The 21,101-nt window shown below is 44.4% G+C and overlaps 1 protein-coding gene across 1 annotated transcript in view; it reads left to right on the forward strand.

Moving 5' to 3' along the window:
• Window positions 1-21,101, forward strand: part of PAPPA (pappalysin 1) — a 220,002-nt gene that overhangs the window by 50,801 nt on the left and 148,100 nt on the right. The window contains exons 3-5 of the mRNA XM_036329823.1: window positions 3,163-3,308; window positions 7,937-8,230; window positions 15,636-15,828. Of these exons, the coding sequence (XP_036185716.1) occupies window positions 3,163-3,308; window positions 7,937-8,230; window positions 15,636-15,828 (633 nt within the window). The remainder of the gene's footprint in view (window positions 1-3,162; window positions 3,309-7,936; window positions 8,231-15,635; window positions 15,829-21,101) is intronic.

Below are 21,101 nucleotides of genomic sequence, written 5' to 3' on the forward strand. Positions count from 1 at the left end.
GGGCCAGAATGAATGCCACCCCCTAAAAAGATTGCTTCTGCAATTACAACTGAATAAACAACCAATTAAAATGTCTCCCCTGGCCCTACCTTCTATCCCCCCTCTCTCTCTGAAGCTTTCTCAGCCTAGAGCCATGGGGCGAAGAGGTGACTTTCTCTAATAACATTTGTGTTCTCTGCCAGAGAGAACACTTGATGGAAGTGGACAAATCAATTATAAAATAATAAATAATGTGGAAAGGGCTGAGCCAAGAAAACCTCAGCTTCTCTGTGTTTTCATTCTCCTCCCACACACTGTTTCCCTCTCCACCGTGCCCCGCAGTACCCTTGGAAGTGAGGGCGAGGCTGTGGGAAGTGTTGGCCACATCTAGAGTTGCCCTTGGCCTTGTCACTCTGTGATCTCCAACCCCATGTTACTTCATCTATAAGATGGGGGTAAATAATGGGAATAGCTAAACACTTACTTCTACATGCCAGGTATTCTAAGCCCTTTACACTTTCTTTTTAATGTCCCAAATCCTCTGAACAACTTTATGAGATAGGTACTATTATTGTTTTTGTGTTTTGTGAATAAAGGAACTGGTGTGCAGGGAGTCAAATAAATTGCTCAGTTAAGATAATTGACCCAAATGTCAAGTGGAAGAGCTGGATTCATAGCCAGGGCTCTGGCTTGGGACGGAGCCATCTTGCCCACTCTGTGGCATCACATGTGCACAGAGATGGAACAGCATGTGGAGCTGGCATACAGCAAGTGCTTAATAAGTGTTGGTTTTCCTTCTTTGATCACAGAACAGCCTGTTTTGAACTCCGTATGAGGTTTCCAGGCCAAGAAGCTGAGGATGGGACCTTGGGAGGAAAAGGGCACAATAGCAAGGCTTTGCGTCAATATCTGAACTTGTGTGGTTGTCTTTGAAATTGGTCACCTCAACCATGTTCAGGCCCATGTAGATGCAACCTCTCCTGGCCCTACCTGTGTCTACAATTCAAGTTAACCAGTTATTTGAAAAGCTGTAAAGATTATGGTTACATGAGTTTTTGGTTTTATGAACTCTTGATGATGTGGGTAGACAGGAGGGCACTCGAGGTCTCGACATCTCTTATTCCCATCGGAGTAGAGGTGTAAGGTCATGACCCACAGAAAAGCTCTGTGAAGCATCCAGTGTATTGATATGGAAACGGGGGTCTCATAGCAAGGAAGTGCCGAAACAGACTGTGACCTAAATATTTTGGCTGTTTTCTTTCCCACTGTGAATTCAAATCCAACCATATGTACTGAGTGCTTCTCAGGTGTCAAGTCCTGTGCTGAGGACTCAGTAACCAGAGATGAGTAAGGTGCATCCCCTGCCCTCCAGGGAGCCACAAAGAGTGGCAGATATAGACAGGGGTAGTGATTATTTGGAATGGTGTTAGAGTACCTACAGATAGGAGGTGGATGAGTACAAAGATGGTAAAGAAGGGGGTGGGGGTGATGTGGAAATCAGGGAGGTCTTCCTGGAGGAAAGGTCCCAGAATGGACTTTGGATTTGTTCATCAGAGTCCCTGTTAGAGGGAATGGCATGAGTAAAGGCACTGGGGCTGATGCTTCATGGTGGGTGATGCCAGTGCACAGTGGGGGATTCAAGAGAGGGGACGGAGAGAGATGAGGCCAGAAGTGGAGACGGGTTCTTGCAGGCCATACTGGGAGCTTGGACTTTACTCTCATATTGAAAGGCCCTTCCATGACAAGGGAACCATCATTATGTGCTCTACATGTCAGGCCCTGTGCCAACCCCCTAGGAGAGACAACATTGTGAAAAAGGAAAACACTTTTAACTGACTGTGTGACCTTAGCAAGATATGAAGGTTCTTTAAACCTCTATCTTCTCCTCTGGAAAACGGGGATAATGCTGCCCACCTCGGTATAAATAAGTCGATGAAAGGAGATAATCCATGTAAAATCAGGCCAACAAACATCAAATATCATTATTCCTGGACTTTATCTCGCCTACTACATCAAGCTGCCTGCCTGCTTGCTTATTTATGTTTTTATTCATTTATTTATCAATGAATCACTGGATTCATTTCCAGCCTTCCTCAAGAAGTGATTATCAGCTGCTCACAGGATCCCTAAAATATAAGACGACAAATATAACATAGGAGCTGGAAGAGGCACTGTGAGCAGAGAGCAGGATGCCTCTCTCTGTTCTGGGATGAGTGTAAATAATGTTCCTGTGACTGATCCCCTGCTTTAGCCTTTCTGTCTTGATGGGAGAGTCTTCCTCTGCAAGGGAAGACATCTTAATACTGAGCACCTCGGATGTGCCAGTTTCTCTCCAAAGACCATTTCTTTCTCTCTCCAACATGTGTTTGTCCCAAGTATTAAAGAGTTGACAGTTATACTATGGGGAATTAAGGGGAGTTAATCCACTTTCCAGATATGTCAGGCTAAGCAGCGACCTCAAATACAATATCCTTCTATAGTCTATTGTACAGGCAAAGACATAGAGGCTTGCAGAATGCAGAATCGTGTGATACAGGAGACAGCACGATGCCCCAGTCAAAGGAGTATGGTTTTCCAAGCTAGACAGAATTGACCCTGAAACCCAGTTCTGCAGCTTTGGACAACCTGTTTAATAACATTGGGCCACATGTTGCTTATCTTGAAAACCAAGTAACAGTGCCTCCTGGCAAGGTTGGTATAGAAATGCAAAGAAGGCTTCCTAGCACAGCTCCGTATACACCAAATGAATGGTCCAAGGTCCATAGTGAATGAGGAAAGAGAAAGAAGCCAAGACTAGAAAATATGTTCGCTCTTCCATGGTCTGTGTTCTTGATCTGAACGTACTCACATTGTGTGGTCCTGTCACTAGTCAGTATAGCTGAGTCCTTAGGGACACAGATGTGGACCTTAGATAAATTTCAGTTCTGAACTGAACTCTGCTATTTGTAAGCTGAGCAACCTCATCAAGCCTTACACGCTTAGGGATATAATTTTCTTATCTATAAAATGGGGCCATATCAGTTACCTTACAATATGTACTGAAAGAAGTCAATGAGGTGATGTCTATAAAGTGCTTAGCAAAGTGCCTGACACATAGTTGCTCTACTGAATGAGCAGTACCTGTTATGCGAAGAGTCACGTTTTTGAATGGTGATGACAGCCAAGGTTCTTTTTCTATTACAGAGCGTACTTGGATGTTAATGAACTGAAGAACATTCTTAGACTGGATGGAACTACACACCTCAATATCTTCTTTGCAAACTCCTCGGAGGAGGAATTGGCAGGAGTAGCCACTTGGCCATGGGACAAGGAGGCCCTAATGCCCTTAGGTGAGAATTAGAAACGTCTCTAGGAGGGAGTTGGATTAGCACAGGACTACATTTACTAGTGGTGATGGCGATCCTGATGGTGGTGGTGGTATGGGAATGGTGAACGATTTACTTTTTACTTTTTAAATTTACAAAACTCTTGAGCATTCCTTATCTCTTGTCAACCACTAAGAAATGCTCTGAAGAAAATGATACAACAGTATTCACCCTGTTTCCCAGTGAGGAAACTGAGATTTAGAGAGGGAGTGGGAGCTTATCCAAGGTCACACACGTCAGTGGCAGAGCCATGTTTTGAATTCAGATTTATTAACTCCGCTCATCGATTGCTTTCAGTGTCCCCTGCCTCTCTGCCTCTTCGTTCATGCAAATATCTCCTCAGCCTTGTAACCACATTGTGCTGGCACAGCCAAACATGGGTTGGCTTGAAAGCCACCAGAGAGGCAAGAGAAAGCGAGTTTGTAAGAACTCCTTGTTCCTTCATGTTCCACCCACCAACACCAGGAACTCTTCTTACATTCAAATTATGCATGTCCATAAACAAGATATATGTTTATGCATATCAATACCAAAGTCAGAAATGACAATGGTTTCTGAACCACGCACTGTGAGCAAACATTGGAGTTATTCGATTTTGTAAAATTTTTTCCCATGCTCTCTTCCAGTTCACAGATATACACAGACATGCATTTTTAACTTGTACATATTTGAAATCATAGCATAAATGCAATTTTGTGTTCTTTTTTTTTTCACAGAATGTTATGCTATCTACATTTTTCCATGTTGCAGCAATCTTCGTAATTACTTCCCACCCCATTTTTTCTCATTTAACATCACACGCATCTTTCTGGGTTATTTCCATCTCTCTAAAGACGCCATTTGTAATGGCCACATGACACTCCATTGAATGAGGGCACTGCAGTGTCTTTAACCATTTCCCTTTGGTGGAATGTTCCCATTATTTCCACCAGTGAGTAGTGATGACTCAGTGAGTGTCTTCATCAGAAAATGCCCAGTCTCAGCAGAGTGACTGTGCTGGATGTTTCCTCAGGCTGCCTGGTCTCCCAGGGGTAGACCCACAGTCCAGTAGCTGCATCTACGCTATCTTGGAGATGAAGGACTCTGTAACTTCAAATAATGACGTTGTGCTGAATTAAACTCTAGACTTAGTTTGCTCTAGACAGCTCTCATTTTCCAGTTGTTTTTAAGAGAATGAAAGCACTGTGTGTGTGTGTGTGTGTGTGTGTGTGTGTATGATGATGTAAATAGAAATAGATAAAAAATAAATATTAGTGATTCTCAACTGGGGAGGGGTGGATTTTATTTCCTAGGAGACACTTGGCAATGTCTAGAGATATTTTTGGTTGTTAAAATGGGGGGATGCTACGCCAGTAGCATCTAGTGGGTAGAGGCCAGTGATGCTGCTAACTCTCCTGCAAAAGCCACAGAAAGGAATTATCTAGTCCCAAATGCAATAGTGTTGAGAAACCCTGAGGTCGGTGATGGGTAGATGGGCAGGTGGATTCACAGACAGACAGAGAGGTATTGGGCAGAAGAGAGATTGGAACTTCGGCAAACTTGGGCACAATCAGCTTATACCACATGCTTCGTATGATGTCTGGGAATCGTGCTGGTCCAGAGCCAAAATCCATAGTTGTTCTCAGCAGGGAACAGATTCAGTAGTATGGCCTTAGGCAGGTCTCTTGCTTTTCCCAGATCTCAGTTTCTTCAGATTTTAAATGAACAGGTTAGGCTAGATGGTGGCCTCCAAGGACCCTTCTCAGTGCTGAAATTTTGTGCTATTGGAAAAGCAACGAACAAGGCCATGAGCAGTCTTTAAAGGGTTGAACAGCAGACTTCTAAAGTTAGAGAAAAGTACTCCTGATATTCCACGAATTTCAGAGACTGGCTCAGGACCAGGAGTACAGAAGGCTATAAATCCATAGCATGTTATAGTATTTCAGGATGATGTCAGGCTCCAGCTATTTCACCTTTTAAGAGAAGCAATGAAACAGGACTCGGGTCCTGTGCTATCGCTCTGTGCAAAGGGGTGCGCTGGCGGGAATGAGGTAGAACAAGCAGAGCCCACCTGGAGAGTAAGTCTGCAATCCTATCCTTATCCTTGAAAAATACCTGTGGGGTCCTCTTCCCATTACCTCAGTGTCCAAGTTCCTGGAGAGACGGAGTCATTGACACTATTGTGGCTGTTTCTTTTAGAACTCCCCAGAGAGTCAAGGTCACTTTCCCAAGATCATACAGCCAATATGAAGCAAATGGAGGATTGCAACCCATGTCAGGCTAACTCCAGCTGTCCTTCAGGCTGCCACCTCCCTGTTTTGAGAGAGATTGATCATAAGCAAGTTCTCTGAAGTAGCCCCAATCAAACCCCATTTATTAGAAATTATACACACACACACACACACACACACACACACACACACACACTCCTGCTAGTTACACCATGATCCCTAGAAAAAGTCTTGGGTGGGAAGGGGATTATGTTTTGTATTATGATCGACATAAAATAGACATAAAATAATTGAGAGAGATTTCCTGTCTCAGTTTCTCTTCCTCCCTGCCTTTGCCTGTCCCTTCTCACATACACACATGCACACACCCCCATCACCACAGTCCTCTCATACATCTTTATCTTTGGGTTTGAAGAAGTCCCTGAGCAGTTCAGAATTAATAGACCCCACCAGCCCCATGACTGAGCAAGCTCGCCCTCCCGGCAGTTGAATCTGAGATAAATCTCCTGCTCGCCAGCACCAGGCCTGCCAGGACAGATCAAGGCTCTGCCCTCTCACCGTTCTTGCATAAGATGATGCTCTGCACTTAAAGTTACTACTTAGAGGAAGCTCAGACCTGAATTTTAACCTTCCCTTAGACACACTCAGATAAAGTTTACGTATCTTTCTGCTAGCCTGCATGGGTTTCTCCAGTGCCTGAAATGAACATAGAAGGATGCTGCCCATTGATTCTATGAGACCTTTCATTTGTCTCGCCAAGCAAAGCAATGCTGTCTTCTAAGGCACACGGTGTGGACTATTATTCCTCAAACTAGACCAGTGATGGTGAACCTTTTGAGCTCGGCGTGTCAGCAATTTGAAAAACCCTAACTTAACTCTGGTGCCGTATCACATATAGAAATGTTTTGATATTTGCAACCATAGTAAAACAAAGACTTATATTTTTGATATTTATTTTATATATTTAAATGCCATTTAACAAAGAAAAATCAACCAAAAAAATGAGTTCGTGTGTCACCTCTGACACGCATGTCATAGGTTCGCCATTACTGAAATAGACTATGCAGGTCAGTCACCTGGGGCTCTTGTTCAAATTCAGATTCTGCAGCTGTAGGTTTGGGAGGGGCCTGAGATTGTGCATTTTTAATCACCTTCTAGGTGAACCACACTTTGAGTAACAAGTAGTTAGACCAGTGATGGCGAACCTTTTGAGCTCGGCATGTCAGCATTTTGAAAAACCCTAACTTAACTCTAGTGCCGTGTCACATATAGAAATTTTTTGATACTTGCAACCATAGTAAAACAAAGACTTATATTTTTGACATTTATTTTATATATTTAAATGCCATTTAACAAAGAAAAATCAACCAAAAAAATGAGCTCGTGTGTCACCTCTGACATGCGTGCCATAGGTTCGCCATCACTGAGTTAGACAGTGACTAAGGGACTCATTGTTATGTCAGATGCTATACTAGCTGCTTACGTGTGATTAGACTTGGCAAAACTTCTTTTGTGGGGTCAGCATTCAGAAAATATTAACACACATTTAAGGAGATGCCATATTTTGGTTCCTGAGGTAGGCATCCACTGTAGAACTCAGATAAAGAGCCCTCACTTTGGAGTCCAGGGATCATGGTTCAGATGTCAGCTCCACACTGACTAGCTCCTGACCATGGGTCAGTCGCTTCACTTCTCTGGGAATCAGTGCCTGCCTCATCTGGCTGGGAATGACTGTGATTAGACACAAGAAACACTCAGCAGCTGGCCTAAGGAGACATCATAATGCTCAAGAAATATTGGCTTTATGGTCACTGTTATAATGACAAGTGCAACACAGTGCTCGCCTTCACGAACATTCACTCACAGAGATGAGAGAGAGAAAGGATTGGGACTCAGAGATGTTATTGACTTGCTCAAGGTCACAGAGTTAGTGCAGGCAGAATGAGCCCTGAAACCAAGAGGTCTCACCTTGAGGGCTTCATTTAAGCAGAAGCTCGTAGAATACTTATCAACCTGGGTGTGACTTACTTCCTAAGGGAGAAGTTGCAGCAGAAATATTTACCAGCCCAGAAATCAGAAGTCTTGAATTTGAATCATGCAGTCTCTTTTAAGTAGTTGGAGATAACTGTGGGTAAGTTGCCTCACTTCTGTAGGCATTGGTGTTTCCATCTGGAAAATGAAGGGATTGCAAACATGACTTTTGAGACTCCTTTCTACTAAATCAGTGATTCATATTACAAGTCACAACAGCGCCCAGGGCAGTTGGAGGCATAGGGTGGAAAAGCCCGTGGGTACTTTGGGCAGCACCCCATTGATTGGGGGATTCCTAAGTCAGGAAGCAAAGTGTCCAGCTTGCCTCATGCTCTGGTTTTCCCCTTGCAGGTGGCATCGTCCTGAACCCATCTGTCTATGGCATTCCTGGGCACACCCACACCATGATCCACGAGATCGGGCACAGCCTGGGCCTCTATCACATCTTTCGAGGCATCTCAGAAATACAGTCTTGCAGTGACCCCTGCATGGAGACCGAGCCCTCCTTTGAGACCGGAGACCTCTGCAGTGACACCAACCCAGCCCCAAAATACAAGTTCTGTGGTGACCCAGGGCCAGGAAACGACACCTGTGGCTTTCACAGCTTCTTCGACACTCCTTACAACAACTTCATGAGCTATGCAGGTAGGGCCCCACTCTGGGCGGGATGCCTGGGGCTGGGCAGCAGATAGGGGCTCCAGTCCTGACTCAGCGCATCTTTGAGCAAGCTGCTTACCGCTGCTAACACATCTTCCCGACAATTCCTCATCCCAGGACATCCGGATAATACTCCTTCTGGTGAACATTTCTACTGCAACTTCTTCCTTAGAAAGTATTTCACTCCCGGGCTTATAAGTATTATATGTGCTTCTACTTAAATGAAACTCTCAAGGTCAGACCCCTTGATTTCAGTGCTCAGTCTGCCTTCACTAACTCTATGACCTTGAGAACCTCAAGTGTCCATGGGTGATGCTGCATCTGAAAGCCCCTCAGGAAGACGCACGTTGGAAAGCCCGCGGGCTGGTACTCAGGACACCTGAGTAAAAGCCTGGCTCTGCCACTCACTCACCTGGTGCCTTTCAGCCCATCCCATCTCCTCTCTTTTCTCCAGAAAATGGGTTCTTTAGACTCTGTCTCTAAGGTCCCTTTTTCAGCTATATTTTTCTCAGCTCGTGGTTTTTGAACCTTAAAACAAAACAAAACAAAACAAAAAAACAAAAAAAACACCATAAAACTCTCACACCCTCCTTTACTATTTTATTACCAAAAAAAAAGGAATGCTTTTAGTTTTGTAATTACATAATGATTACATGAGATCAATACGTCCTTTTTCTAAGCACACATGTCCTATCAAAACCCTTTAGTAACAGTATTACGGATTTATTCCTTGGGTTCTAGGATGCCCGCACTTCCTTTTAGCACCTGTGAAGACCACCTCTAGCTCTTGTAACATCTTTAGCAAATTAGAACAAGGCATCCTTTCCTCAGAGTATAACAGCCCTCACTGCTGGCCCCTTTAAGCAACAGCCCTATGTAAGGCAAGAGCTACAAAATTACACAAATTCTATTATAATATTCAACTTAGGGCCTCTTTTCCTACTAGAACAAGGGAATTCTGTGAAGGCACAGATTGTCTCTAATGCATCACTGTATTCCTAGCACCCAGAACAGGGCCTGCATGCTTAATAAATGCTTGTTAGGAAGAAAGGGAGGGAGGGAGCCATGGACACAAGGAAGTGAATAAATCCTCATATAATAGGCCTATAAAATTGATCCTTATCAATAACAGTATTTCTACTTATAGAAAAGGTTATTGTCCATAAAGGACTTTAGAGTAGATGCCATCTTATTTCATTCTCACCAAAAATCTAAGGGGTAGGAACTATTCACATTTTACAGATGACAGTTCTGGGATGCACTGAAGTTATGTGCCCCAGGTCATACATCTGACTGCACGCACTTCTTCCCTTCTATAATGGTGCCACTCTTCACCAGAGACCCAGATGATGGGAGAGAGGGAAACTGAGAAACCTGGGTGGTTTTCCACCCTGCTCCACAGAGAGGCGTCAGGGACTGCCCTGGGTGGGGCTCTAGGCCTCTATTTCCACTTGAACCAGGGAAGACCTCCAAGTGTGTTTCATTTCTGTTGGCGTTATGCTTTGGATTGCATGTAGAACAATGACTCTGCTATTAACACGCAATGAGTTAGATGATCCCCAGGGGTCTTCCTATTTTCCCATTTGGGCTGATGACCTCTGGGGGTCTCAGGTTCATACAGTCCAAACCTGAGGTCTCGCTAAGACAGTGGTTCTCAACCTGTGGGTGCGACCCCTTTGGTGATCGAACGACCCTTTCACAGGGGTCGCCTAAGACCATCCTGCATATCAGATATTTACATTACGATTCATAAGAGTAGCAACATTACAGTTATGAAGTAGCAACAAAAATAACTTTATGGTTGGGTCACAACATGAGGAACTGTATTTAAAGAGCCAGAAGATTGAGAACCACTGCTCTAAGAGATAGTCCCCACCTGGGCACCATAAAGAGTCTTTAGGTTTCGTTCTCTGAAAAGACCAGAGTGCTGGGTATTTCCTCAAAAGCAGATTCCCACTGGGTTCCACTCCCAGGACATCCCACATCCAGTGCCCTGTCCCCTCACACAGCCCTGCTTACGGTCCATTTCTGCGGCACCTTTCCTCAGCCAGCACAACGCACATGGAAAATAAACAATAACATGAGTTTGGAAGTTTGCCGGCTTCTTAGGAGCCTAGGAGCTGCCACTAGCTATCAGACCCCCATAAACTAAATCTCTTTTTGTTCCCCTTTGTACAGATCTAAAGGGTGATTGATTTACTGTTGTTTTTCTAAAGGAACCCCTCAGCTCAGTGACCCATTAACAGCAGAACTAATTCACTGAGCTACGATAACAAACTTACACCCGCAAAAGCATATTCAAGGCAACCACGAGCTTTGAAATGTTTGTTTTCCTTAGGATCTCTGATAGATGAGGTGACAAAAGCAGCTGGATGAAGTTCAAAATACAGAGCAGGATCGGGTTCTCAGGGCCTGGAGAGCAGGAGAGCGGTGCTGAGGGCCCTTGCAGTCCAGGCGAGAGGGTGGAGCCCCTTGGGGTCAACTTCTTGGAGTCCTGCCTTCCCGGTGCTTCTTCCTCAGGCCTGGTCACTAGCAGGGTGAAGAGTCTAGGGCAGCGCCATCTGCAGAATGCTCTGCAGAGAAGGACGTGTTCCGTGTCTGTGCTGCCCAGGATGCTAGCCATTAGTGAGACCGAGGAACTGAATTCTCAGTCTTAAGTAATTGTGGTTCATTTCAGTTGACATAACCATGCCAGGCTACCGTATTGATCGGCACAGGTCTTCACTGATGATTGAGTGTCTATGACAGGCCAGACACTGTGTGAAACACTTCATAGGTTTCTCTCACAGAACTTTCCAAATGACCCGATGAGGTCAGGGCTGTTATTATTGCACCCATTTTACAGATGCAGAGAGTGTGGTTTAGGGAGCGTCAGTAGCTGGCCTGGAGTCACACAGCAAAACCAAGACAAGCTTTTCTCACTGGAAGGTTAGCAATCAGTAATTATCTGGCTGTTTCTGATACTAGGTGAGGCTGAGAGGGTCCCAGTTGCTCAGATCAAGCTGGCACCAGGCAGGTGACGGGGAGAACCTAGTTGAGCAAAAGGAGAGTAAGGTCATATTGCCCTGGGCAGATAGGAGGGCAGCAGCCTGGACCCTCCTTCCTGAAGATAACAGGCCTAGGGGCCCACCAAGATCCAGCCCCCACCCCCACCCCCCCACCCCGCTCCCAGAGTGTGGTAACCAGCCTTCTCCAACCTATGGGAGCCGCTTCTTGTCCCCATCTTCCTCCGTGTCAGGGCCCTTAATGTGCCATATGCTTTGCCCAGCCGCCCATATCTAAAGAATATATCCTGAGGAAATAAATCAGTTGCTGTGTTTAAAGATTTAATCAGAAGAATGGTCTTAGCAAGGTTCATTCTCCGAATATTAATTAGGCATTTACTATCTGCCAGGTGTAGAAGAAAAATGCTTATATGTGTGAAAAATGAGAAACAGCGTACAAGTCCGAAGGGAATGGATTGCTAAAATAAATCACAAGGCATCTGCAGGATGCACACTATGCGGCCACTAGGAGAGTGGCGGGCCGAGTGGTTCAGAGGGTGAAGTTCGGGGCATGGGGCCGGACTAGGATCCTCCATGCACCAGCCTTTGAGCCAAGCAAGTTACTTCTCCTCTCCGAGCCTCGGTTGATTCATGGAGACCATGGAGAATAATCACACCTTGCGTGATAGGTGTCGTCATATAGGTGACAGGCTTCGTATCATAGCTAGTGCTCAGTCCATGACAATTAGTGGGTCATTTATGAGTTATTTAATGTGAAAACAGTCACACAGTCACAGAGTCTTATGTATAGAGTAAGGTGTGTGTGTGCATGTGTGTATATGTTTGTGCTGAGAAATTTACATATTCATATCCATACACCCATACATATACCTGTATACTAAATATTAATTCTGTTATCTCTAGGTAATGAGTTTAGGGTGACATTTATTTCTTTGTAACTCTTTTTTTACCATATGACAAATGTTCTGCAGTGAATGTCTGTAACTTTCATATTCCTTTATTATTATTACTGTCATTATCATTATTGTTAAAAACAACACACAGGGAGGGACTTTTACAAAAGGCAACTCAGTTATCCATGCACTAGACCTGGGTCAGCTTGCTAAATGCCTTCCTCAGCTTTAGGGGGAAGGTGCCCTTATTATTCCCTATTATCCAGTGGGTGAAAATGAGGCTAACAGGGATCAGCATTTGCCCACCTTTCCGCAGGAAGTGGAGGAGCTGCGCCCAGGCCCTGCACCTCCGTGCTCAGTGGCTCCCCGCCACAGATGGAAACCAAGTTCCTTAGCAAACCCAGGGCACTCCATCAACATCATGGGACTGGTGCAGGCTCCCAGCAGAATGCCAGCCCCAAATTCCTTTCCACTAGGGGACATGGTGGGGACAGAAGAACAAGATGTGCCGGTTGGTCCTGAGACCAGGGTAAAGTGGCTACAGATATCAGGCGGAGAGGCACGTGGTGGTGGGAAGCTAGACATGAGCGAATTGAGACAGAGCATTTGTGATAAACAGAACCCTTTGGTGCCTCACCCAGGATTCTGATAGCAGCTCCATCTCTAAGTTATGCACCCAAAACAGACTTTCTTTTCTGACTTCAACTTTAAATTGCAAAGGCATTTCAGTTTCCCTACCAGGTTCTATTTTTCAAATTCTCTTTTTGCTGACAGACATGGAAATGACTAATTTTTATGTTATAAAAGGTAAATATTCTTCTTTGGGGTTACAAGAAACAAATCAGAGGTGTATAGAGAAAAACTGCATTTCTCCTCCATTCATCTTGACTAATGCTTTGTGTGATTCTGCTCAAGGATGTGCACAACTCCATGGGGTGGGACTGATTTAAATAGCCCTCGTTTATACATCAGGATCCGAGATTTAAAGTTACTTCCTTTATTTGGAAATGATTGATTTGTATTCTGTTCTATGCTCAGGCGTAAGTTACACAGCTGTTTCCTTATTAATAGAGAGATGTGCTATTTCTAATATTTTTACTATGCTAAATAACGCTTTAAAAAGTCCTTTATATATATTTCCCCATATATGTTCATGAATATATACCTATTGAATTCCTAAATGTGATATTGCTAGATCAAAGAGGAGGACTATTTTACATTCTGTTTATTTCCTTCTCCAAGTTTTCTAACACATGTATGCACGTGCATGCATGCACACATACACACACACACACACACACACAGAGGCACCCAGTCATGTGGCAGTGAGCATGTACTAAGCATTTGTCATGCTTCTTGGTGCTCTACTCCCCTTAACCCTTAGCCTTAGCTATGTTCTGAGATCAGCACTTAACCACCCACTTTACAGATGGGGAACTGAGGCACTGAGGGCATGAATGACTTGCCTATTTGACTCCAGATCCCACATGCATTAATATAACTATGCAGATATACTGCCTTAGCCCTTGTGCCCTTCTCCTGCCTCTAGCTTATCCAGTGGCTTTCCCACGGCTTCCAGGATGATTGGCAAAGCTCTTAGTAACAAAGAAAATTGTACCCGATGATCTGGCCCTTCTCAGACTGAGATGTTTGAACTCTGTTCTCCAGGTTGTAGGGAGCCATAGAATGTTTGGTTTCCAAGGAGAAATCAGGACGTGAGAGAGATTTGCGCTAGTCATGCTTTTACAGAACTTGCTAAGGGACATCAGGCTCTTCTGCTTCCTTCAGGTTGTGAAAGACTTCCCCAGGGGCTGAAAAGGAGACTGTCACAAATTACTAAGGAGATCAGAGGCAGCTTCTGTGGATACCCTCCGTGCACCCCTGCCCTTTCCCCAAGCTGGATTCTCAAGGTCACGTCCAACTACCCAGCACCTGCCCAAACTTATTTTCTGTTTGTTTGATAAGAGAAGTGAGCTTATGCTGCAGGATTCCCAGCGGTGGGTTTATTTTAAGATCTGGCGAGCCCGTGCTCCTCCGTCTGGGGCCCAGCTGCGGAAACCCTGACCAGGCGGACACCTCTGGGAAGTGGTGTTTTTGGAAACCAAGCCAAAACAGTGCCTGGCCCTGCCCATAGGGCAGCTGAATAAAGCTGTTGAAGGAAGAGACGGGAGGCAAGCTTCTTCCTTGGGGGCTGAGTCTCGGGTCACCGCCTGCAGTCCACATCTTAGAGAAGGGAGAAGAAGATTGAAGGTCATTGCATCAAAAGACATTTAAGGGATTGTATTCCAGCCCCCTCAGGCTCAGCTCCCATTTATCAAGCACCTGCAGGATGCTTTCCCCACACAAAGTATCACTTATGCTCAGAAAGAAGTTTTCATATTGATTAGAAGCCTGGCCTTGGAGTCGAGATTGCCTGGGTTCAAATCCCAGACTTGTCTCAAGCTCTGCGATCTTGAAATCGTTGCTTGATTCCTCTCAGTCTCAATCCCCTCTCTGTAAAATGGAGAATATCGTAGTGTTTATTCCAAAAAATAATGGGAGAGCTCAGTGCACTTTGCTTGGCTCATACATGATAAGTGTCCCCATGTCAGTACTGTGCAGAAGCTGTCATTGTCCTCATGTTCCCAGCATGCACACCGTGACTCTGTGGTCTTGCAGGTCTGTCCCCTGCAGTCCCTCCAATTTCTTCCCCAGCCTTAGCCATGCAGTCTGATTGACCTCAAGTACCTTCTCCTTCAGAAGCCTCCCTGTCTCACTCTCCTTTCCCAACATGCTGCCTCCTTGTGTTCATTGGTGGTCACATGGCTTCACAGACTTTAGCAGCCTCATAACAACCTTGACTCGTACAACTAACTGACCTTCACTTTAGCACTAGATGGGTAGCTCCTCCAGGGCAGGGGTGTTCCACGTTTCACCTTTCTGTGGCCCTTGGCACAGAGCAGAGAATATGTAATAGATGCTCAGAAGGTTTGCTTGAAGGACTCTCACTCCATCAGTGAATAGCACAATGAATGAATGAGTGGATCAATGCATGTGAAGGAAAGAGTGAAGGCACAAGTGAGTGCATAAAGGAACAAGTGAATGAGTAAACAAACAAGTAAATGAATGAATGAATGAATGAAGACAGTGAATAAATGGTGAGGGAGGGAGCAGATAAGGGAATGTGTGACATACAGATCAGTGCATTTGGGGCTCAGGGAAAGCAGCTTGTCCTGCCCTTGTCCTTAGCCATGACCTCTCGGCTGTTCCCTGTCCGTCTCAGATGTGCTTTTTCAGTCCTGTCCACCCTCCCATTCCTCCTGTTCCCCCTCACCTGTCTCCAGAAGTGATGACTACACTAATTTGTTCACAGACCATTAACTCTTGAGTGCTGGAAGAGGCCGGCTCTGAGTTGGCAAGGGCTGGGGTGCTGGCTCTCAGGCCTCCAGGAGACATCATCCTTCTGCATGCCCGCCTGTGCAGCCAAGTTCTTATCTCACCCTTTGCCCCTTGCAGACGACGACTGCACCGACTCCTTCACGCCCAATCAAGTCGCCAGAATGCACTGCTACCTGGACCTGGTGTACCAGGGCTGGCAGCCCTCCAAGAAGCCGGCGCCGGTCGCCCTGGCTCCCCAGATTGTGGGCCACACGACTGACTCCGTGACGCTGGAGTGGTTTCCACCCATCGATGGCCACTTCTTTGAAAGGTGAGCATGGCCCATGAAGTGTTGATTCCGCTTGCTCTCTCCTGCCAAGAAGAGGGAAACTTGGAAGGGAAGCGAAACTGGGAGGGAGCTTTGGCTGTGTTCTTTGTCTTTGCCTTCGGTCCATGGGTGCCCCGGCACCTAACACAGTGACTGGTCCATAGAGGCACATAATACATTTGAGGGTCAAGGAATAAATGAATGATGGCTAATATAAATTAATAAATAATAAAACATATTTTACATGAATGGAGTGAATGTTTAGCTTTATTTTAGCATTAAAAACCTGAAACCTTCATTAGAATCGCCTCTGGGATAGAGGTGCTGGCCTCATCTCCAAGAGCTCAGGACTTGAAATTGGCAAACACCTTTGTAGACATGTTATATGTGAAGGTGTGTATAAGTTTATGTGTATATTCATACATTATGTGTGAATACACATGCATATGTATAATGTAGATAGACACGTGCATATATCTCTACCTAGTATGCAATCTTAGACTGTGAGCAGTGTTTCTTTGTAGAATGAAAGGGTAGAATTGTTGGGAGACCAGGAATGATAAGCTGAGGCACAGAATACCTCGTGCTGCTCCTGTCTTTCATTTTCTAGCTGTGTGGCCTTGGGCAAGTCACTCTCCCTCCCTGAGCCGTATTCTGCTCCCCTGAAAAGTGCGTCTCATGAGGCCTCACTGCCTGAGGTGGAGACCCTCTCTCGGAGTGCCTTTCAGCATTGAGACCCACTGAGAACCTCTGGCTTCAGGGGCCCGGATTTTAGAGGGTCATGAAAACAGGCTACGATGTTCACATGTTGACATCTGTTTTGGAACTTAGCTATAATTTAGGACAGATTAGTATATCACAGCTCACCCCCGCCCCCTAGATGATCTTGGGGATGTTTAGCCAATTATGATGATACCCTGGATGATGTGGGAAACAATAACCAGCTAATCATTAATTCCTATTACTCTGTGGTTGTGGTGACCTATCCAGTGCTTATTCTGTGTCGGATTCTGTACTGAATTCTTTGTATACAGTGTCTCATTCTATCTTCCCAGCCACTCTGTAAAAGAGAGATCATCTTCCCTATCTGCCAGGCAAGAAGGGAACTGGAGCTCAAAGAAGCTGGGAGATTTGACCAGAAGCCCATAGAAGGTGGTAGAAGTTGGAGTCCAGCTCCCATTTGACAGTGCCTGGTCTCACACTCCCATGTGTGTTAATTAAATCCTTACAAAGCCAAAATTATAAAGGAGGTAGGGGTGTGTGTGTGTGTGTGTGTGTGTGCATTGTGTGTGTATGTATATAAAAAATATATTAGATCATGGCACCACATTAAATTGGGGCTCTAATTTTCCATCCTGCCATCAGTCCCTGAATCTAGACCCTTCATTTGGCAGCGGGGGGATGTGACCATGGGGGAGTAAAGGCACCCCCTATCCTCTTCAGAAACCCCTCCCCTCCCCCCGCCACCCTCACTGGGAGCTCAGTGCTGGGTTTGGGAAACCTCATGTGACACTTCAGAGCAGGCTTTCCAGCAGCCCATGGATTTATTTATTTTTTCTGTGGCAATGAGAAGTATCAGGCTTTTGGTCCAGCCTTGGCCTCACTTCCACTTAAAAATGGAAGTTTTGTAAATGAAGCTTCCTGTGTATGTATTCAATTTGTATTTCATAAAGCAGTTATTGTCCATTAAATAAATACCATCTGATTGTTGGAAACCTATTGGAGGGTTAATTGTTGTGTAATGAGATATGGCTCTATTTCACAGTGCCCTCCGCTTCAATCAATATGTTTTTAATAACCAATAGTCAGTTGGTACTCGAGGCTCATACAATAGCTATTCTGTTCAGTCTAAGATTTCATAACGGAGTTATCATATGTTAAATTAAAACTGACATTTTAGAAACATGTCTAATTAGGGTTAACAGCTACGTAGATCATAGTCTATGGCTGAAGGAAGTCAGTCCACAGTTCAATAAATTGTTGTAAAGAAATGGAACTATGTATGTCACTTTCTCATACACACAGTTTATATTCCAAAAATTGGCTTAGTTTGAAATACACAGTCTTTGATGTCAGGTTGTGTGTGTTCCATCCCAGCCTTACCACTCGTGTCTGTGGGCCCTTGGTCAAGCGATCGCACCTCTCAGATTCTCTCTGGCCCTCTGATTTTCCATAAAAAGGTGCTAATCATGCCCTCTTCACCTGGCATTTTGGAGGAATGTCAACAAGATGACCTCTGTGATATGCCCAGCACACACATTCTATGTTCAACAAATAGCAGCTCTCATATTGTACGAAGTTTTTCAGAGCTGCTTAGGTACTTGAAATGTTCTTTCCCTGCACCATCTCTGGTGTTTTCCACTACATCCATCAATGCCAACCTCTCGCCCCTGGCCATCCTCATGTCCTCCTGCTGTTCCTCACATCTGTGGTCTCAGAGAATACAAGTGCTTTCCTTAAAACAACATGTTCAGATCCTCCCACAGCCTGTGTCCTCACACATGGGCAACTGAATAAATAATTCAAGGCCACCCCCCAGCTTTCCTAACTTCTTTATTTCTATCTGTCTTGCAAACATGTGTTGACTGGCTGGTTTCAGTTATCTGAACAATTGGCTGTGGCGTATTAGGAAAGCACTGAACTGGGAACCAGGAGATCGGGGTCTGAAGGCTTTGAGATCTTATCCATGCCCTCTTCCTCAGCCTGTGTTCCAATCTTGAAGCCGAAGGGTACTAGCCTTTCTCACCAGCATTCTTCTCCCAAATCCCAGAACAGAGACAATCACTTGAGTGACCATTTTCTCAAATCTCCCAAGGATGTTGCATGGCTAGTACCATTCTAGATGCACAAGAGAGAAGTTACTCCATTATGTACAGTGAATGCCTGAGTGAATCACTGTCCAAATAGGACTTTATATAGTAATGGAAATACTCTATAACCTGCCCTGTTGATATGGTAGCCATTAGCCAACTGTGACTATGGAGCACTTGAAATGCGATGGCACGTGGGATAGAGGAACTGGGTTTCTAAATTTGTTAAATTTTAATTTGTTTAAATGTAAATAGCCACATGTAGCTGGTGGCTGCCATATTGGACAGCTTAGACTTGGAGCTTAAGCACTGACTCTCAAGGTACCCAGATATGAAAGAGGATCTCTTTCAGCATTAGTGTCCTATATTTCTATGATTTCAGTGTGTGTGTGTGTGTGTGTGTGTGTGTGTGTGTGTGTATCTGTAGACACAGATATATGAAAATCAAATAAATGCCAAAGGTAAGAAACACACATATACACTCCCTGGATGAATAGGACACTGCCTGATTTTGGTAAAGGCCACAAAAACTCTGTGGCTTTCCAAGCTATGGCCTTAGGATGATTACGTTGTACTCATGAACCTTAGTTTCCTAATCTGTAAAATGGGAACATTACATCTAATATCCTGATCCTTCGGTGGCCAGTGTCTAGGACTTGTACAGCACTAGCCATCAGATGCTGTTCAATGACATCCATTGAATGTATAGGTTAAACAATTAATGAACATGTGAATCAATGGTTGAATATGAAGGAATATACTTCATGGAGCTCTGTGAAAACAAGGCACATTGCTGTCGGGTATATGATGGTTTATTCATCATCGAAGTATTTATTGGAAACGTAGGATGTGCCAAAAACTCAACGAAGTGTAGGTGACTATATAAATATGATCCAGAAAAAAAATGAAGAAACAGAAAGAAAGGCTCATTGGCCATTTAAGTCAGTGTGGTACCTGATTGTGGTACCTGATTCCATCCCAGGACATTTGTAATCTCATTGTCATCAGAGGCATTCATGTGACGCAGAGCTGCTCTGCATGGACTGTGGTCACTGTAACGGAACTCTGCCCCCTCCATAGTGGTGCTGAGCAAGTCTCTCTCTCTTCAGTCCTCATTTGTTTCCTATAAGTTTATTTGTATAAGTGTTATTATTGCTAGTCCACATTCAGAATATATAGAAAATTCAGAAAACCAGAAGGAATAAAAATAGGGGATCATCCTGTGTTCCACCACCTGGAAATTACTTCCAGTAATATCTTGTCATGTTAAGGTTATTTGAACATTGAAATGCTGGCTATAAATTCAGTTTTGAATATGACTTCAGTTGGCTGTAGATTCAGCTTGGAATATGCCTTTTTCACTTAACATTATAGTTTACATTTTCCATGAAATTTCATCATCTTTATAAATATTTTTGGAATAACTACTTACCATTTCATTGAGCAAATTAACCTTAAGTTATTTAATCATTTTCCTATCTCTGAATATTTAGTGTGCTTTTAAACTTCCTATGACTGTATAAAAATATAACCTATATGTATGGTTTTAAAACCATACATATGTATGTATAAAACCTATATGTATGGTTTTATATTTTCAATGATGAAGCTGAGGATGTAAATTCTGAAATTTGAAGAACTAGGCTACGTTAGTCAGGAATCTTAGCAACATGTCTGAATGACTAGTATTTACCCATCCACCCATCTATCCATCCAACCACCCAACTACACTTGATGACCACTATATAAACAGATAAGCAGGGGCATGGCTTGCTCAGATTTAGGTTTGGGGGGTGAGCTCCCTGACATCCGTGGGAAGGAGGAATGGGGAGCACCAGCAAACGGCTTCCACAGCACGCTCTACCATACCATGTGAGCTCAGAGGCTACAGAGCTTCCCTGTGAAGGGAAACCCTAAGGCTCCCTCCCCCATTGTGTTCTTGCAGGAAGCCAAAGGAAGGACCTTCTAGGAATGACCAAAGAGCTATTGGCAGGATCATTGCATTTTGACAAATAATGGGTCAGGCTGGCACATTTCTTGGCATCTTTCTTCCCTTTCCAGTTCCTTTGCAGTGGTCGCTCAGATTTGTGGAGTTTTGGGTCCACCCTAGTACATGAGGGCTCATCTCTCTCCCTTCCTGGCAACTGCCTCCGAAACATTTGCCAAGTCTGGAGAATAAGTAGGATCCCAGAGGCTGTTGTGGCTAAAGGGAATTTGGATCCAGATACAAGACAGTAGACAGTAGGGGAAGCCATCATCATATTCCACTTCTGGGGCTGGTCCTTCTGAGGGATTGGCTTGCCCCTTGGAAAGCTGCTAAAAGGAATGAGATGGCATGGCAAGGAAACTGCTTGTGAGTGTTTAACCAAGGAGTGACTCATCCATTCCCAGAATGTCAGGGCTGGAAGGTTCTCTGGTTATCTTCTAGTTCAGCCCACTCATTTTTCAGACAGAGGAACTACACCA

This window comes from Myotis myotis, unplaced genomic scaffold, assembly GCF_014108235.1.
Source record: "Myotis myotis isolate mMyoMyo1 unplaced genomic scaffold, mMyoMyo1.p scaffold_m19_p_12, whole genome shotgun sequence".
Lineage (NCBI taxonomy): Eukaryota > Metazoa > Chordata > Mammalia > Chiroptera > Vespertilionidae > Myotis > Myotis myotis.